This window comes from Quercus suber, unplaced genomic scaffold (genome assembly GCF_002906115.3).
Source record: "Quercus suber isolate HL8 unplaced genomic scaffold, Cork oak 2.0 scaffold_379, whole genome shotgun sequence".
NCBI lineage: Eukaryota > Viridiplantae > Streptophyta > Magnoliopsida > Fagales > Fagaceae > Quercus > Quercus suber.
In genome coordinates this window covers 299,059-313,675 of record NW_027069831.1, presented here as the reverse complement: position 1 = coordinate 313,675, position 14,617 = coordinate 299,059, and the positions used below count along the sequence as shown (strand labels likewise).

Below are 14,617 nucleotides of genomic sequence, written 5' to 3'. Positions count from 1 at the left end.
AAAGAGAAATAAAACTGATGGAAGTAAAAAGGAAAACAAAGAGGAAATATTTTTGGGGCTTTTGGGTTTGGGAGTCAAAACGTCATACGTGCTGACATGTCACAAAATTGTTTGTTGGGCATGCCATTGCCGAATTGCCCCTCAACAAATTTCAAATTTCAATTACAAGAGTATCATTTTTTTTTTCAGTTTTTTTTTTTTCAAATAATCTAATTTTTAGAAATAAGGTTTTTTTATTGCTTTTCTAACTTCTTTAACATAATTAAAAATTACCAAAAATTATATGTTTAGATAAACACTACACAAATAAACTATGTATTTAAAAAAATGATAAATATAGGGGGGACAACTAATTTTAAACCAAATTTCACAATATACTAAAATGGATGACTGTTGATTACATGAACCGAATACTTTTTGTCAATCACTTGTAGTCAACCAAATTAGAAAGGTGTGAAATTGGGTATGAAAATGAGTGTGTTTGTATTATTGTTTGATTTAAGAAATTAAAATATACACAAGAACACAATCATGATATATACACTATAAATTTTACAACTTTTCTTATAATTTCTTGAGGTGACAAATGATGATTAGTGTTACATCACTTTCACAAGGAACCAACATTGACATTAGTTTTATTCTACACTAATCGCAATATATCATCTAGACAATTATGAAATTTGTCGTGATTTTAGACTTATTAATCCCAAAAATGACAACGCACCCTTAAATGAGAAAAAAAAATACATCCTGAAAATGTCTTAAAAAATATCACAAGATCTATGGAGGGTATGATATTGTACTAAACCTAAAAGGCCTTAAGGATTTTAATTATATTTATACGTCTTAGTAAATCTAATATCTTAAATCTAATGGGACAAGATTTACCTCCAAACTAGGTTGAAAAAAATTTCCTCCAATCCATTAACTAGTGATTTATAAAATTATTTAAGTATAATATTTAAAAAAGTCATATGACTTATTCAAAATGTCATTTGAACTCCAAGAGGTTGGCTAAATGATTCCTAAACCCTCATGATATCCATGAGATATTGGGTTCGAAATCTCTTGTCAACATCTTAAGAGCCACCCTTAAAGGATTCCTCTATGTAATAACCTGGTGTGTGTGGAATAAAGGGACTGTATACAACTAATAGAATAGTCAGATACTCGTAGAGGTTTGAATACTCTCGTTTGTCAAAAAAAAAAACCGTATACATAAATAGTCCTTTTAATCACCATATAGTGGATTGAAGGAAAATCCCTTCAAATCAAATTTTGAGGTAAACTTTTTTTCAGTCCAATATTTTATAAATCAAAATGCTAAATTTGCAAGCTTTGTTGGAGAGTTCTTGAGTTTCTTACCCTCAAAAACAACATGCAATTTTGCTTTTAAAGGGTTACCCTTAATTTCGATCAACTCCATAAAACTGAACCGAACCGTCAATGGTAGAGCAAACTTTGGCTTCTTTCCCTACATCCATGTCATAGATAATTCTCATTACAAATTTTGCAACGAGACCATAAGGAGATAGTGGCATGGATCCCTAGTAAGTACTTCCTCTCTCAACCAAAAGATTTTCCTCCAAGCCCAAGAGCATTTTCCTAGGATCTTAAAGCCCAAAAGTTTCTATTCCAACAATAATCCAAACTGAATGATCTTTTTCTTTTTTTGGTGAAATGAAAATATCATATAACTAAGCCAAAATGGCTAAATTAGAGGCAGTAAGCCTACAAAAGTTCTCCCCAATAGCATCAGAGTACACAAAATTAGAAACTACATCAGATGGGGATCTATCCATAATTACAAAATTCTCTTGCATATTACAACCAATCTTAGCCAGTGCGTCTGCAACTCTATTCACTTCACGGAACACGTGTTGCACCTTGCAATGTTGAAATCTGCCCATAAGAGATATGCAATCAGCCAACAAAGATGAATAGAAAGCATTAGAGGTTTTTTCGGACTGAACTAACTCTACCACAACCTTAGCATCCAGTTCAATCTCCAACTTCTGCACCCCAATCTAATCTGCCAATAACAACCCATCTCTTAGAGCCCAAAACTCAGCTAAAATACTAGTAGTGAACCCAATAGACCTAGCAAAACCTTTCACCCACCTACCTTCGCTATCTCTAATAATCCCACCTCCTCCTGCCATACCCGAATTACCAAGAGAGGGCCCATCCGTATTTAACTTATGCTAACCCGAAGGAGGTTTTTTCCAACTAACAGTACACACCACCTTGCTCCTTTGACTTTTGAGCTTACCCACACAGTAATAAAATTCCAAAGCTTGATTCTTACTAATTCTATGTAAAGTAACATTCAAGGTATTATTATTAAACACCATTCCATTTCTTTGTTTCCATAAATTCCAAATGGCAAAAGTAAAAATATAGCTCCACGACACCAAAGAGGAATGAGACACCTTACTTTGACAGTTAAATCTCAGCCAACACATCAAATCCATATCAATAAATGAACTAACCATTTCAGGGGGTACCTTAAGTATATACTAGAAATTTTTTGCCACCACACAATCTCTCAACAGATGGCTTATGGTTTCCGGGAAATTTTTAGACAAAGGGCAGCAACTATCAATTATTATGCCTCTCATAGCTAACACAAACCTCACAGGCAAACTGTTATGCATACACAACCAAAGAAAACTAATAATTCTTGGCAATGTGTCTATCTTCCATATCCATTGCCCATTGAAAGGCGCAAAATTTTGCTGCATACCCATTGGCAAGGCATAGGCAGACTTGGTGTTAAACTCTCCATTCTTAGAATATTTCCACATAATGACATCTTCCCCTCTATTCACCTGCTACCTTAGAATAGCCTTAATCCTCTCCTTAACACAAGGAGGCAACTCAAAGGATAGAACTTCCCACTTCCACTCCTGTATTAGCCCAAGAAGCAATTCAGACAACTTCATATCAGTCTCCCTTGGAGTCAAAGGGCGTTCAATCAACTCTCTCAAGGAACTCCCCCTCATCCAATTATCAGTCCATATTTTTACTCTTTCTCTATTTCCAACCCCCCAACAAATGCCATCAGCAAATGTTTGAAAGCCCGCCTTAATAGCTCTCCAGTTTGGAGAACCTAGTAGCTTATCCGGGTCTCTAGCTCTCCTTCTCTCTACCAAGCAATACTTCCTTAAGATCACTTTAGCCCATAGACTTTCTTTTTCCTGATACATTCTCCAGTTTAGTTTGGCTAGTAGAGCCAAATTCTTAGCTCTAGTAGCTTGAATCCCAAGTCCTCCCTCTTCCTTAAGCCGAATAATCTTACTCCAACCCACCAAATGCAGCCTTCTCTTTTCACTAGAAGAACCCCACAAGAAATCACGATTAATTTTGTCTAATTTTTCACAAAGATGAGCAGGGAGGGCAGCAGCCTGCATTACATAATTAGGGATAGATGACATGACTGATTTCACCAATACAGACCTTCCCTGCAAATGATAAAAACTTAGCCTTCCAACCAGCTAGCTTATTCATAACCCTCTCAACTATAAAGTTCAATCTATTTCTTGGAACCCCTTTATGCTTAATCGGAAACCCCAGGTAGTTCCTAATATTAGCCGTAGCTTGTATTCCCAACTTAGAACAGATTTCTCTTCTCAAATCAACTTGCATGTTGGGGGAAAAATAAATTCTTGACTTCTCCACACTCACCTTTTGACTTGACTCTTCACAAAACTCATCCAACACTTCCGAAATAGCTTCACAAGAATCCGCATCTACTTTGGCAAAGAGAATTAGATCATCCGCAAAAAATAAATGGGAGATTCCTATATTATCCCTGGATGCTTTCAAGGTTTCCATACTCCTTCCAAACATTTCTTCTCTATTAAATGGCCTAATACTCCATGCACAAAATGAATAAATACGGTGACAGTGGGTCTCCTTGTCGAATCCCTCTTGAAGGATTAAACAACTCCAAAGCCCCTACATTAAACAGAATTGATATCTTAGTAGATGTGACACAGCTCATTATCACCTTAACAATGTTTTGGGGAAAGTGATATGCTTGAAGAACTTTGTAAATAAAGCACCACTCCAATCTATCATACGCCGCCTCCAAATCCACCTTGATAGCCATACACCCTTCCTTACCTTTCTTGCTATCTAGCGCATAGAAAAGTTCTTGAGCAATTAAGACATTATCTATCCCCTTTCTCCTGGGCACAAAGGCTGATTGGATAGGAGACACAAGCTTGTTTAGGTAAGGTCTAATCCTTTCCACTAAAATCTTAGAAACGATCTTATAGACCGAATTGCAAAGAATAATCGGCCTATAATTGCTTAAGGATTCAGGGCTTTTACATTTCGGAATGAGAGTCACAAGCGTATCATTTAGATAATCCGACACTAAATCATCCTTAAAAATGGCCTTCACCTCTTCACAAACTGATTTCCCCACATCATGCTAAAAATATTGATAAAAGCCAGCATGGAAACCATCCGACCCTGGGGCTTTAAAAGGTTTCAAAGCCCACAACCCATTCCTAACATCTTCATCAGAGACTTCCGTACCCATCCAATTTATTTCTTCTTCCGAGAGAAAGTTACCTGAGAATTCAGACACTTGAGAAAACCTATAAGACATCTCCAAACTCGTAGAATAGAGCTTCTTGAACCCATTCAAAATATGCTCTTGCACTGCTTCTTCTTCTACTATCCAATCCCCCATGCTATCCTTTAAACACCTCATTTTATTTCTATGCCTTTGAACAACAGTATTCACATGAAAATAAGAAGTGTTTCTGTCCCCAAAGGCAGTTACACTAATCTTGGACTTAAGGGCCCAAATCTCCTCTTCCTAGAGCAAGACAGAGGAGTACTCCTTAATGAGATGATTCTTAAGCCTCATAAGAGACTCACTAGGATTTTCAGCCAACGCCTTTTGAGTTCCATTTAATCTAGCTAGCACTCTCTTTTTTTGGCAAAGAGATTTTCAAATACCTCATAATTCCACTCCCTACCCTTCCTAGTAAAATCTAGAATGGCCAGTTGTAAATGGGCATCAGTGGGCCAAGCTTCCTTAACAATCCTATGGAAATCTGGATGAAGAAGCCACATCGTTTGGAAACGGAAAGGCCTCACCAATCTGTTCATATTGGGTCTCCATAATTCAATCAACACAGGATGATGGTCAGAAAAAGTCCTAGGGAGATAAGTAACTACTGCTTCAGGGTACAAAATTCTCCAACTAGGATTAGCAAAACATCTATCTAAACGTTCCAAAATCAGGTCTGAAAGCTGCCTTCTATTGGTCCAAGTATATTTTAGGCCAGCAAAACCAAGGTCAACAAAATTGCAAGAATCCAAACAATTTTTGAACTCTAGGGCCTTATTTAAATTTATATGATTCCCCCCAAATTTATCCTCCCCACCAAGCACTTCATTGAAATCTCCAATCATCAACCAAGGAAGATTATGTAATTGTCCTACCTCTTCTATATTGGACCAAAGAATTCTTCGTTCAGCTAAGCGAGGGCTAGCATATATAGCGGTAAATAACCAAGAAAGGTTTGAGACACATAAACTAAATGATCTTATGATTGTTACAAAATACCAAATATGATTCCTGTTTGTTTTATTGATCCATTCTTTTAATTCTCAAGTCCTCTTCGGTCTTGGAAGACAATCTCAATCCCATACTAGTTTTGCTTCTCACCTCTTCCATGAGAAATCTATGAGGGTATTTTTAACTTGATTGATTATAGAAGGATGGTTGACACCGTATTTTGTTCGCATTAGATTACATGTGAAAATCCCAAATTAAGTCCAAAAATATAAAAAAATTTCATATTTTATTTGGGATCAAGAGAATTATTAAAAAAATAATAATAATTTACTTTGTCCCAATCAAATATTAGATTAACCAATTTCATGATACAAGAGCCAAAATTACGAAATTACCAAAATCTAAACTAAAATGAAATGTTGAATTTCAAGGGGTCATTTCAATAAATCTCAAGAGAGGGTGCTCTAATTTACCCCCAAAGTTTTCAGATCCGAACTATTCATTGAATCGTAAAAAGGAGAGGTTTAAGGTTTTTAAGATCGAACCGTGATGATGTCATAATTAATTTAATAAATATTTAAATATAAATAAATATATTAAATTAGTATAAATAGAAAAATGAAATTAAATGACCCAATTAAATATAGAAATCTATCTTTCAAATGTATTTTTTCATATCATAATTTTCGCAAGACAAATAAGAAATATCATATCCTAAGCATACATAGATATAATATTTTATTTATTTATTTATATGTTGATTAGTTAAACTCGTGATAGTAATACACTAATACTGTAATAATATAGAAATTAGAAGGATACTTAGTAATTTTAAATTAAAATAATTATTATATACTTAATTGTATCTGTTAAGTCACTATTTTTTCTCTACTATTCAAACTAAAGTTTTTTTGAGTAAACAGTAATACTTATTAGAACACACACGAAAAATATAACAAATAAAATATTATGAGTACTTTTAATTAATATTTGCAATTTTTTTTATACCTAAAAAATCTAGTGTTACAAAATATTTCACAACTTTTTTGTCACAATTATGATGTCGCAAAGTTTGAAAGGTCTTTTCTCCAAAAAAAAAAAAGTTTGAATGGTCAAAACTCAACAACTCCATTAGCATTGGCCATCTTGTGCATTGTGCAGTAATGTCCACAGTGTACCATACTTGCAGCATTACAAAAAAAAAAAAAAAAAAAAAAAAAAAAAACAGCATGCTCTCTCTATTCATTGTACTATTAATGGAAAAAATACAAAGAAGTGGCTAGTGCCACATCACGGGCTCAAAGATCTAACGGCTGAAACATTTTGCCATCTTTAATTCAAAAATCAAAAGTTGTCTTATTTCCCAATGCAAATCACGTGAAGGGGCTTTGGAATATAAAAAAGAATTCAAAACAAGCATAAACAGAGAGAAGGGTGGAAACCACAGCAGTGGAGACAAAAAGAAGAAAGAGAAGAAGAAGAAAAAGAAGAAAGAAGAAGAAATATAAGCAGAAGACGAAGATAAAGGCCATGACTAGCGATCTGTGCTGGGTTGCTAGCTTATTGCTTCAACTTCGCACAGCCCCTACTTTGTCATCTTCTTCTTCTCAGTTTGTTTTTTTTTTCCCTTCACAAATCTTTTGGTTCCAGATCTGAAAAAAGTCCAAAGTGCATGCCGGCAAATCTTTAATTTCAGTCGGTATTTGCTGGAAAAAAAAAAAAAAAAAAAGGAATCGCGACAACCACAAGAATTGTTCACAATTCTCAGAACTATAAGGTTCGATCGCAGTTCGCACGAGTTCCTGTTTTTTTCCCATAGAGCAGTTCTTGAGGCTAAAAAACAACAAAAATGAGTAGTTTGAGGTTTTCCTGGTTGGACCGTATGGTCCGGTTCGGGTTTCAAAACCTTGCTTACCCCCTAAAAAAAAACCCCAAATTAGAAATCTAAACTAACATGAAATTTTTAAATTTCAAATCCCATTCTACTCCGATTTCTAAAAAGAGAGTAATATCAAATGCATGCAAGACTGAATATAAAAAAAAAGACCAATCACCAAAATGAGATATGCACAAAAATCAAGCCCCAAACAACCACAAATCCTCACAAAAACCATAAAACTATGACCTTTGATTACTATAATTTTTTTTCTTCTAAAAGAACAAAGTAAGAGTTTATAGCATGAAACCTAGCCACGATTTGATCCATCTTCAGCTATAATTAACAAAATCAAAGAAAAATGGAAGTGATAAAATTGAAATAAATTTTTATAAGTAATACTAAAAGAATACATGTATGTACTCTTGTACTGCATTCTAGCATTTTAACATTAGTGTGCAACAAGTGAGTCAAATTGAAAGTTATATCTTCATTTGAACTAGCATAAAATTAAGAAATTACATTAGCCATGGACAAAAATTCAGCGATGCAGAGTTCAAACATCAAGCTATACGACTGTTCTAATGTTATTATTTTATTAACGAGAAATTACATAAAAATGCCCATGATTTTCACCTTATTTCATGTTAGGTACGGGTTTTTAATTTTGTAAATTAAAGTTCAAAACTTATGAAACCGTTTCAATTTGAAGCCCCTATTCATATCTATTATTCATTTTTATTATTCTAGACAATAACAAAGTAGAGGGAAAAAAAGAGAAATCGTTAATAAAATTTTGTGTTTCACCTAGGTAACTAGATTGATTTTAAGACAACCACTTTCTCAATCTAAACTAGACTTTATTTCTCTAAAAAAATTTTCCCTCTACCATGTTGTACCCACTAAGGTGTGTTTGTTTGGAGAGATTTTAAGAAAAGTGAGATGTCTTATTAAAAAGTTAATTCGAAGTAAACTAAACTCTTTAAAAAATTGTCGTAGCCTCGTATCTACATCCGTACGAGGTGTCCGTGCAACCTAGGAGTAGTGCATGCGGTAATTAGGTTAAAGGGAGATTATAATAATGTTAGTTGTTAGTCATTTACTACCGCACACACTTGGGCACATAAACATTGGTTGCATCAATGGCTAACTTAATTAGCCGTGGTGTTTAAGTGAAAATGAGGCTAAACCTCGTAAGAACTAAGAAATAAGGTGAAAAACCAGCACATAAATTCTCTGCTCCCAGATGTTGCACTTGCACAACCACTAGAAAATATTATACATTCTCTTGACTACAAAATATGCTCACTCGTTTTCCTTTCTGCAAAAATTATACTCTCGATGACAAACTGCCGTTAAGAGCCTAAAGAAACGTCATCAGAATCTGCACACTCAAAAGCAAAAATATGATAATGACGTTTCTTCTTTTTTTGGTTAATCATTTTCCTATTTCTCTGTCTACGTACGTTTGTTTGTCTGTCTCTAACAGTATCTTTGCTCTCTCACTTGTTGCTCATACTGTGCCTTATTTTAATTCATATCACAGACAAAAAAGACTCAGTTTTTTGTACTCAGTTTCTCTCTAATCAATTTTAAGATCAGAAACAAACCCATTAACCCTATAAAAGAGAGTCAATTTAAAATCTAATTTTTTTTTTTTTCCTTTTGAGAATACCCCAATGAAAATATTTGGTTGTTGTTCATGAATATCTAATTTTGATATTTTATGATTTTTTTCAGGTTTTATCAATTTAACTTTCAAGCTTTGATTAATCTGAGAATTTCGTTTCCTTCACTACTGTGTTGCAAAACTACAAATATGCTTGTTTCTTAGTTTCTCTCTTCGAGAGAAAGATGATGTGGTGTTGATTTTTAATCTCAACCTTATGCTAAGGTAATGAGTGACATGACTGTTTCTTATTAAAAGAAAATGAGATATCTTATTAAAATTAACTAGAGATAAGCCAAACCGTTTCAAGAATTTCCGTAGTCCCATACATCCATACCAAGTGTCGTGCAACCTAGGAGTAGTGCATGTGGTAATTAGGTTAAAACGAGATTTTAATAATGTTAGTTGTTAGTCATTTACTACCCGCACACACTTAGGCCTATTAACATTGATTGCATCAATGGCTAACTTAATTAGCCGCGGTGTTGGAGTGAAAATGAGGCTAAACATGCATGCATGGACGGAATGATTAACATGGAAAACCTGGTAAGAAATAAGGTGAAAAACCACAGCACATAAATCCTCTGTTCCCAGATGTTGCACTTGCACAATCACAAGAAAATATTATACATTTTCTTGACTACAAAATATGCTCACTCTTTTTTCTTTCTGCATAAATACTACTCCCGATGACAAACTGCCGTTAAGAGCCTAAAGAAACGTCATCAGAATCTGCCCACTCAAAAGCAAAAATAGGAGAACGACGTTTCTTCTATTTTTAGTTAATCATTTTCCTATTTCTCTGTCTACGTACGTTTGTTTGTCTGTCTAACAATGTCTTTGCTCTCTCACTCGCTGCTCATATTGTGCCTTTACTTTTTCTTCACCATTTTTTATTTTTTTATTTTTTTATTTCTCTGCCTAAGCTTTTGTTTTTTCTATTCTACTAGCTGTATTTCTTAGGTCAAATTTTTCTCTACTTTCATTCCTGCTGAACTAATACAGCTATCTTTAGCTTCAGAGGTCCTAATTTCTTGGGTGTTTTGAACAGAAGCTGGCTAGTAAAGCAGATTTGAGGCATTAAGATCATGGGTTGGTTTTTATTTTCTATTGCGTTGGTTTCATTGTGTTCAATGGTGTGACAGTGAGTGGCATTGGTGCCAACTGGGGTACACAGTGCAGTCACCCTCTGCCTCCAGATACTGTAGTGAAGTTGCTGAAGGATAATAGGTTTCGAAAGGTTAAGCTTTTTGATGCAGATTATGATTCATTGAGAGCTCTAGGTAAATCTGGGATTGAGGTCATGGTTGGGATTCCTAATGATATGCTTCCATCCATGGCCAGTAGTGTGAAAGCTGCTGAGAAATGGGTTGCCAAAAATGTCTCCACACATATCACCACCAATTATGTCAACATCAGGTGAGCTAATTCCTTCACTTCCTCTATCTTTTCTCTTGCTAATTACTTCTGCCAATACCGTAAACATCAACAATTTCTTGCATAATATTCTTGGTAACTATTACTGCTGTTATAAGCTTCTTGTTTGGTAATTGTAAGCATGCTTATGGTTGGTCTGGGTTATAAGTCAGCTAATGCTTATAGGATCACATCCTCTGTAACATCATAAGCCAAATTAAATCACATTACATGCTAGCTAGTGCAGCCAATTGCCTTGAATGGAACTCCTTAGAGAATTGCCAACTTTACACCAAATTGGTTGCATTGTATCTCATACCCCCAACTTGAAGTTGGTAAAACTTCTATTATATGAAACAGATTATGAGCTTTTAGGTTGAAAGTTGGGGGATTTCATTCATTTTATTTGACAAATTGGTTAACTTGTAGGTATGTAAGTTGTATGCCTAATTTTTTGAAACAAGAAAGAAAAAGGAAAGGAGTGTGACATCTATGCCATGATGCTTTCTCTTCAATTTCAAATGATTCATCGTTTATTGCTTTCTGAAGTTCATGTCCAATGATATTTGTTATGAGGTAAAAAAAAAAAAAAAAAAAAAAAAAAAACTCACTAGGTGAAGAGAAAGCTGGAGTTAGTTCATGTCCAATGATATTTGTTATGAGGTAAAAAAAAAAAAAAAAAAAAAAAAAGAACTCACTAGGTGAAGAGAAAGCTGGAGTTGGAGTAGGCTGGATAAAAACTTATGCTTCAAAAAGACAAAAAATAAATCCTGCATAACAATTCTCTAATAGCCATATTGAACCCATTGGGTTTCTTACTCTCTGACTTTTGGTATAATGATGCTTCCCTATTCCCTTGTAGAAGAATTCTCACTTTCGGCTAATAATACTGCAAAATGTATCACCATCTTTCCATCTCACCAATGTTCACATGAATCTACAGGTTTGTTGCAGTTGGAAATCAACACTTCTTGGAAACCTACAATGTAAGCTTTCTCAAAACAACCTTCCTTGCTCTGCAGAATGTCCAAATTGCCCTGATAAAAGCTGGTCTTAGTGGCACAGTAATGGTTACAGTCCCCCTTAATGATGGTATGTATGAGAGCTCAACTGGCCTGCCTTCTGGTGGTGACTTCCGAGCCGACATACGTGACCAAATGCTTGCCATTTTCAAGTTCTTGATTCACAATAATGGGGTCATTGCCGTGAACATCAATCCATTTATAAGTCTCTACACTGATCCAAACTTCCCTATTGAGTATGTCTTCTTTGATGAAAAGGCAACACCTATACACGATGGTGGGAAGACCTATTACAATATGTTCGATGCAAACTATGACACTCTTGTGTGGGCACTAAACAGGAATGGTTTTGGAAATTTGCCAATCACAGTTGGAGAAATTGGTTGGCCAACTGGTGGGGATCAAAATGCTAATATAGAGTATGCTAAGCGGTTCAACCAAGGTTTTTTGACCCATATATTGGGCGGGAACGGGACCCCGATGAGACCTGGGATGATTGATGCGTACTTGTATAGTTTGATTGATGAGGATGCTAAGAGCATTGATCCAGGAAGTTTTGAACGCCACTGGGGGATGTTTAATTGTGATGGGTCAGCAAAATACCAGCTTAATGTGAAATTCGTGGACCGCAAGAGGTGTGTGATGAAGCCATCAGCTAAACTTGATGACCCACATGCGGCACCAAGTGTGGGATATGACTGTGGACTTGCTGTTAGCACTGGCCACGGTTAAGGTTCTTCCTAAATAGAGGATTGGGTTAAGTATGTTTTTTTTGCTTATACTTCTATCTGTCTGTCTCTATGTCTACGTATAAATCAAAACAATACTATTTTGGACAATATTTATGTGTGTTACTGTTTTTATATATTTATAAGATATCAAATATATATAGATATATGTCAATCGTTTGGTTTTTGTTGGAGTTTTAAAACTTAAACCGAAGAGTGAATCGACCTACATTAGTTTTGGCTAATCGGGAACTGCCAGAAGTAGGTTGAATCGACCGGTTTGGCTTGACTTTGGTTGTTGGAATCTGAATAGCCCTAACACGCCATCACTAAGGGTGGAGTATTAATTTGCAATTTCTTAATAGTCATGCCATTTGAATTTTACTTAAGTAGGGTGGAGTATTAATTTGCAATTTCTTAATAGTCATGCCATTTGAATTTTACTTAAGTAGGGTATAATATTTAAGCAATGTTAGGGAAAAAAATTTCACAGGCTTTTGCCCTAATTATGACAATATCAACGATGAACCAATATGAAAGTGATGTTATTTTACAATGTGTTTTGGAAGTTTAGAGGGATGGGAGAGTAAAGGGTTATCGATTTTCATTGTTTAAATGTTTTAAAAATTAGGTAGTAGTAGTAGAAAATATATTGATGTCCTTTTTTTGGACGCTTTAAAAATTATAATGGGATTATGAGAATGAAAGGAAATAACAAGTCATCATATGATTATAAAAAAATAAAAATAAATAAATAAAAGAAGAAGAAGAAGAAGAAGAAGACATCATATACATTTACAATTAAACCAATTTTTTGTTCAATTTAAAGAAATAGATATAAATGACATCACAAGAAAAAGCTTGTCAATCTATTTTTTTTTAATATAATTTGAATCCCACTACCTAGAATTTAGGGTAAGTTACACTTTACTTCCTAAAATTATACTATGGAACCTTAAACTATAAACTGTGTTTATCTTTGCACCCCACTGTTAATTGGGCTGTTAACCTGGACGATACTACGTGAAAAAACTCAATTACCCATTTTCTCAATTCCTTAAAATTTAAAAATAAAGGAAAAATTACATTTTAATACCCTATATAATACTTCCGATTACACTTTGCACCCTAAATTTTGGTTTTCTGCCCAAGATGACAACAAAATTGTTGGCATGATGTAAAGTGTAACATAAGTCATAATTTGGAGTGCTAATCGTGCATTTTGAAAGTTTAGAGTGTAAAGTATAATTTGAGGTATAGTTTAAAATGATTAAGTGTAATTACCCCCAAAATTTAAGATGAAAAGTTTGGAGGATTATCTTACCCCTCAAACACTTTGCTCTCTCCTTTTAAAAGATATCCAGATTAGGCAATTAAACAACTCCATCCTGTTCTCAATATTCCCATTGTCTTCCTTTCATGCAAATATATTGTCAGAGCACTAACATTTGGTATACTATATGCTCAATTTTTAGCATTTAACATACTGAAAACCATGCTTAACAAGATGTGTCAAATCTCAAATTTTTTTAGAGCATACTAAAATACCTTTCTACTATAGCATGTTAAAAAATTAGGCTTATTAGCATTAGCATCCAGAATTCCAAAAAATATTATATTTTACCACCTAAAAAGTTACTTCATCTATTATACAATCCCACTTTACAATACAACCAACACTCCAATTTTTATTTTTACATACAAAACCTTAAAATAATATAAATAACCCAATAAAAATAATATATCCCTACAGTAAAAATAATATATCCCTGGTGGCCACTGGCCAAAGCCGCACCCATGTTGCCAAATCCCTTTGCGTCTCTTTCTTCCCTTTGCACCTCTTTTGGTGTGAGTGGCAAAAAGGTAAAGAGAAGTGGCTGTGTAAAGTATGGTGACTGGGAGAGAGACTTGGATGTGAGTTGTGTGAGGTGTGGTGTCTGAAGTATAAGAAGCTGATAAAGATTAAAAAAATTAAGAAGAATGATAATTTTAAAAGAAAAAAAATGGAGGAAAGAAATAAAGAGATAAATGTGATGTGTATTTGACTAAAGATAGTGATTAGTGAGTGTACAAAGTAAGCTTAGGATAAAAAGAAAAAGTAGTATACATAACAAAAAAGGTAATTACTTATATTAGAGTTTACCAAAAATGTTTTCTACATAACAAAAAAGGTAATTACTTATATTAGAGTTTGCCAAAAATGTTTTCTTTGCTAATGCTCTTAATAACAACTATAATAAATTATGAAAAAAATTTATAAAAATTTGTGTGTCTTAGAGTTTTTATTATAGATCAATTATAATATTGATTGGTCAAGAATTTGTTAGATATACAAGTGTGAGTAAAGTCCCACGAAATAAG

At 34.2% G+C, this 14,617-nt stretch overlaps 1 protein-coding gene across 1 annotated transcript; it reads left to right on the top strand.

Annotated features, from left to right (window-relative positions):
• Positions 1-9,896: 9,896 nt before the first annotated feature.
• On the top strand, positions 9,897-12,417 carry LOC112001743 (glucan endo-1,3-beta-glucosidase 6). The gene is given in 3 exon segments (XM_024033923.2): positions 9,897-10,227; positions 10,230-10,509; positions 11,450-12,417. Coding segments are annotated over 3 exon segments (1,140 nt in total). The 5' UTR covers positions 9,897-10,178; the 3' UTR covers positions 12,261-12,417.
• The last annotated feature ends 2,200 nt before the right edge of the window (positions 12,418-14,617 follow it).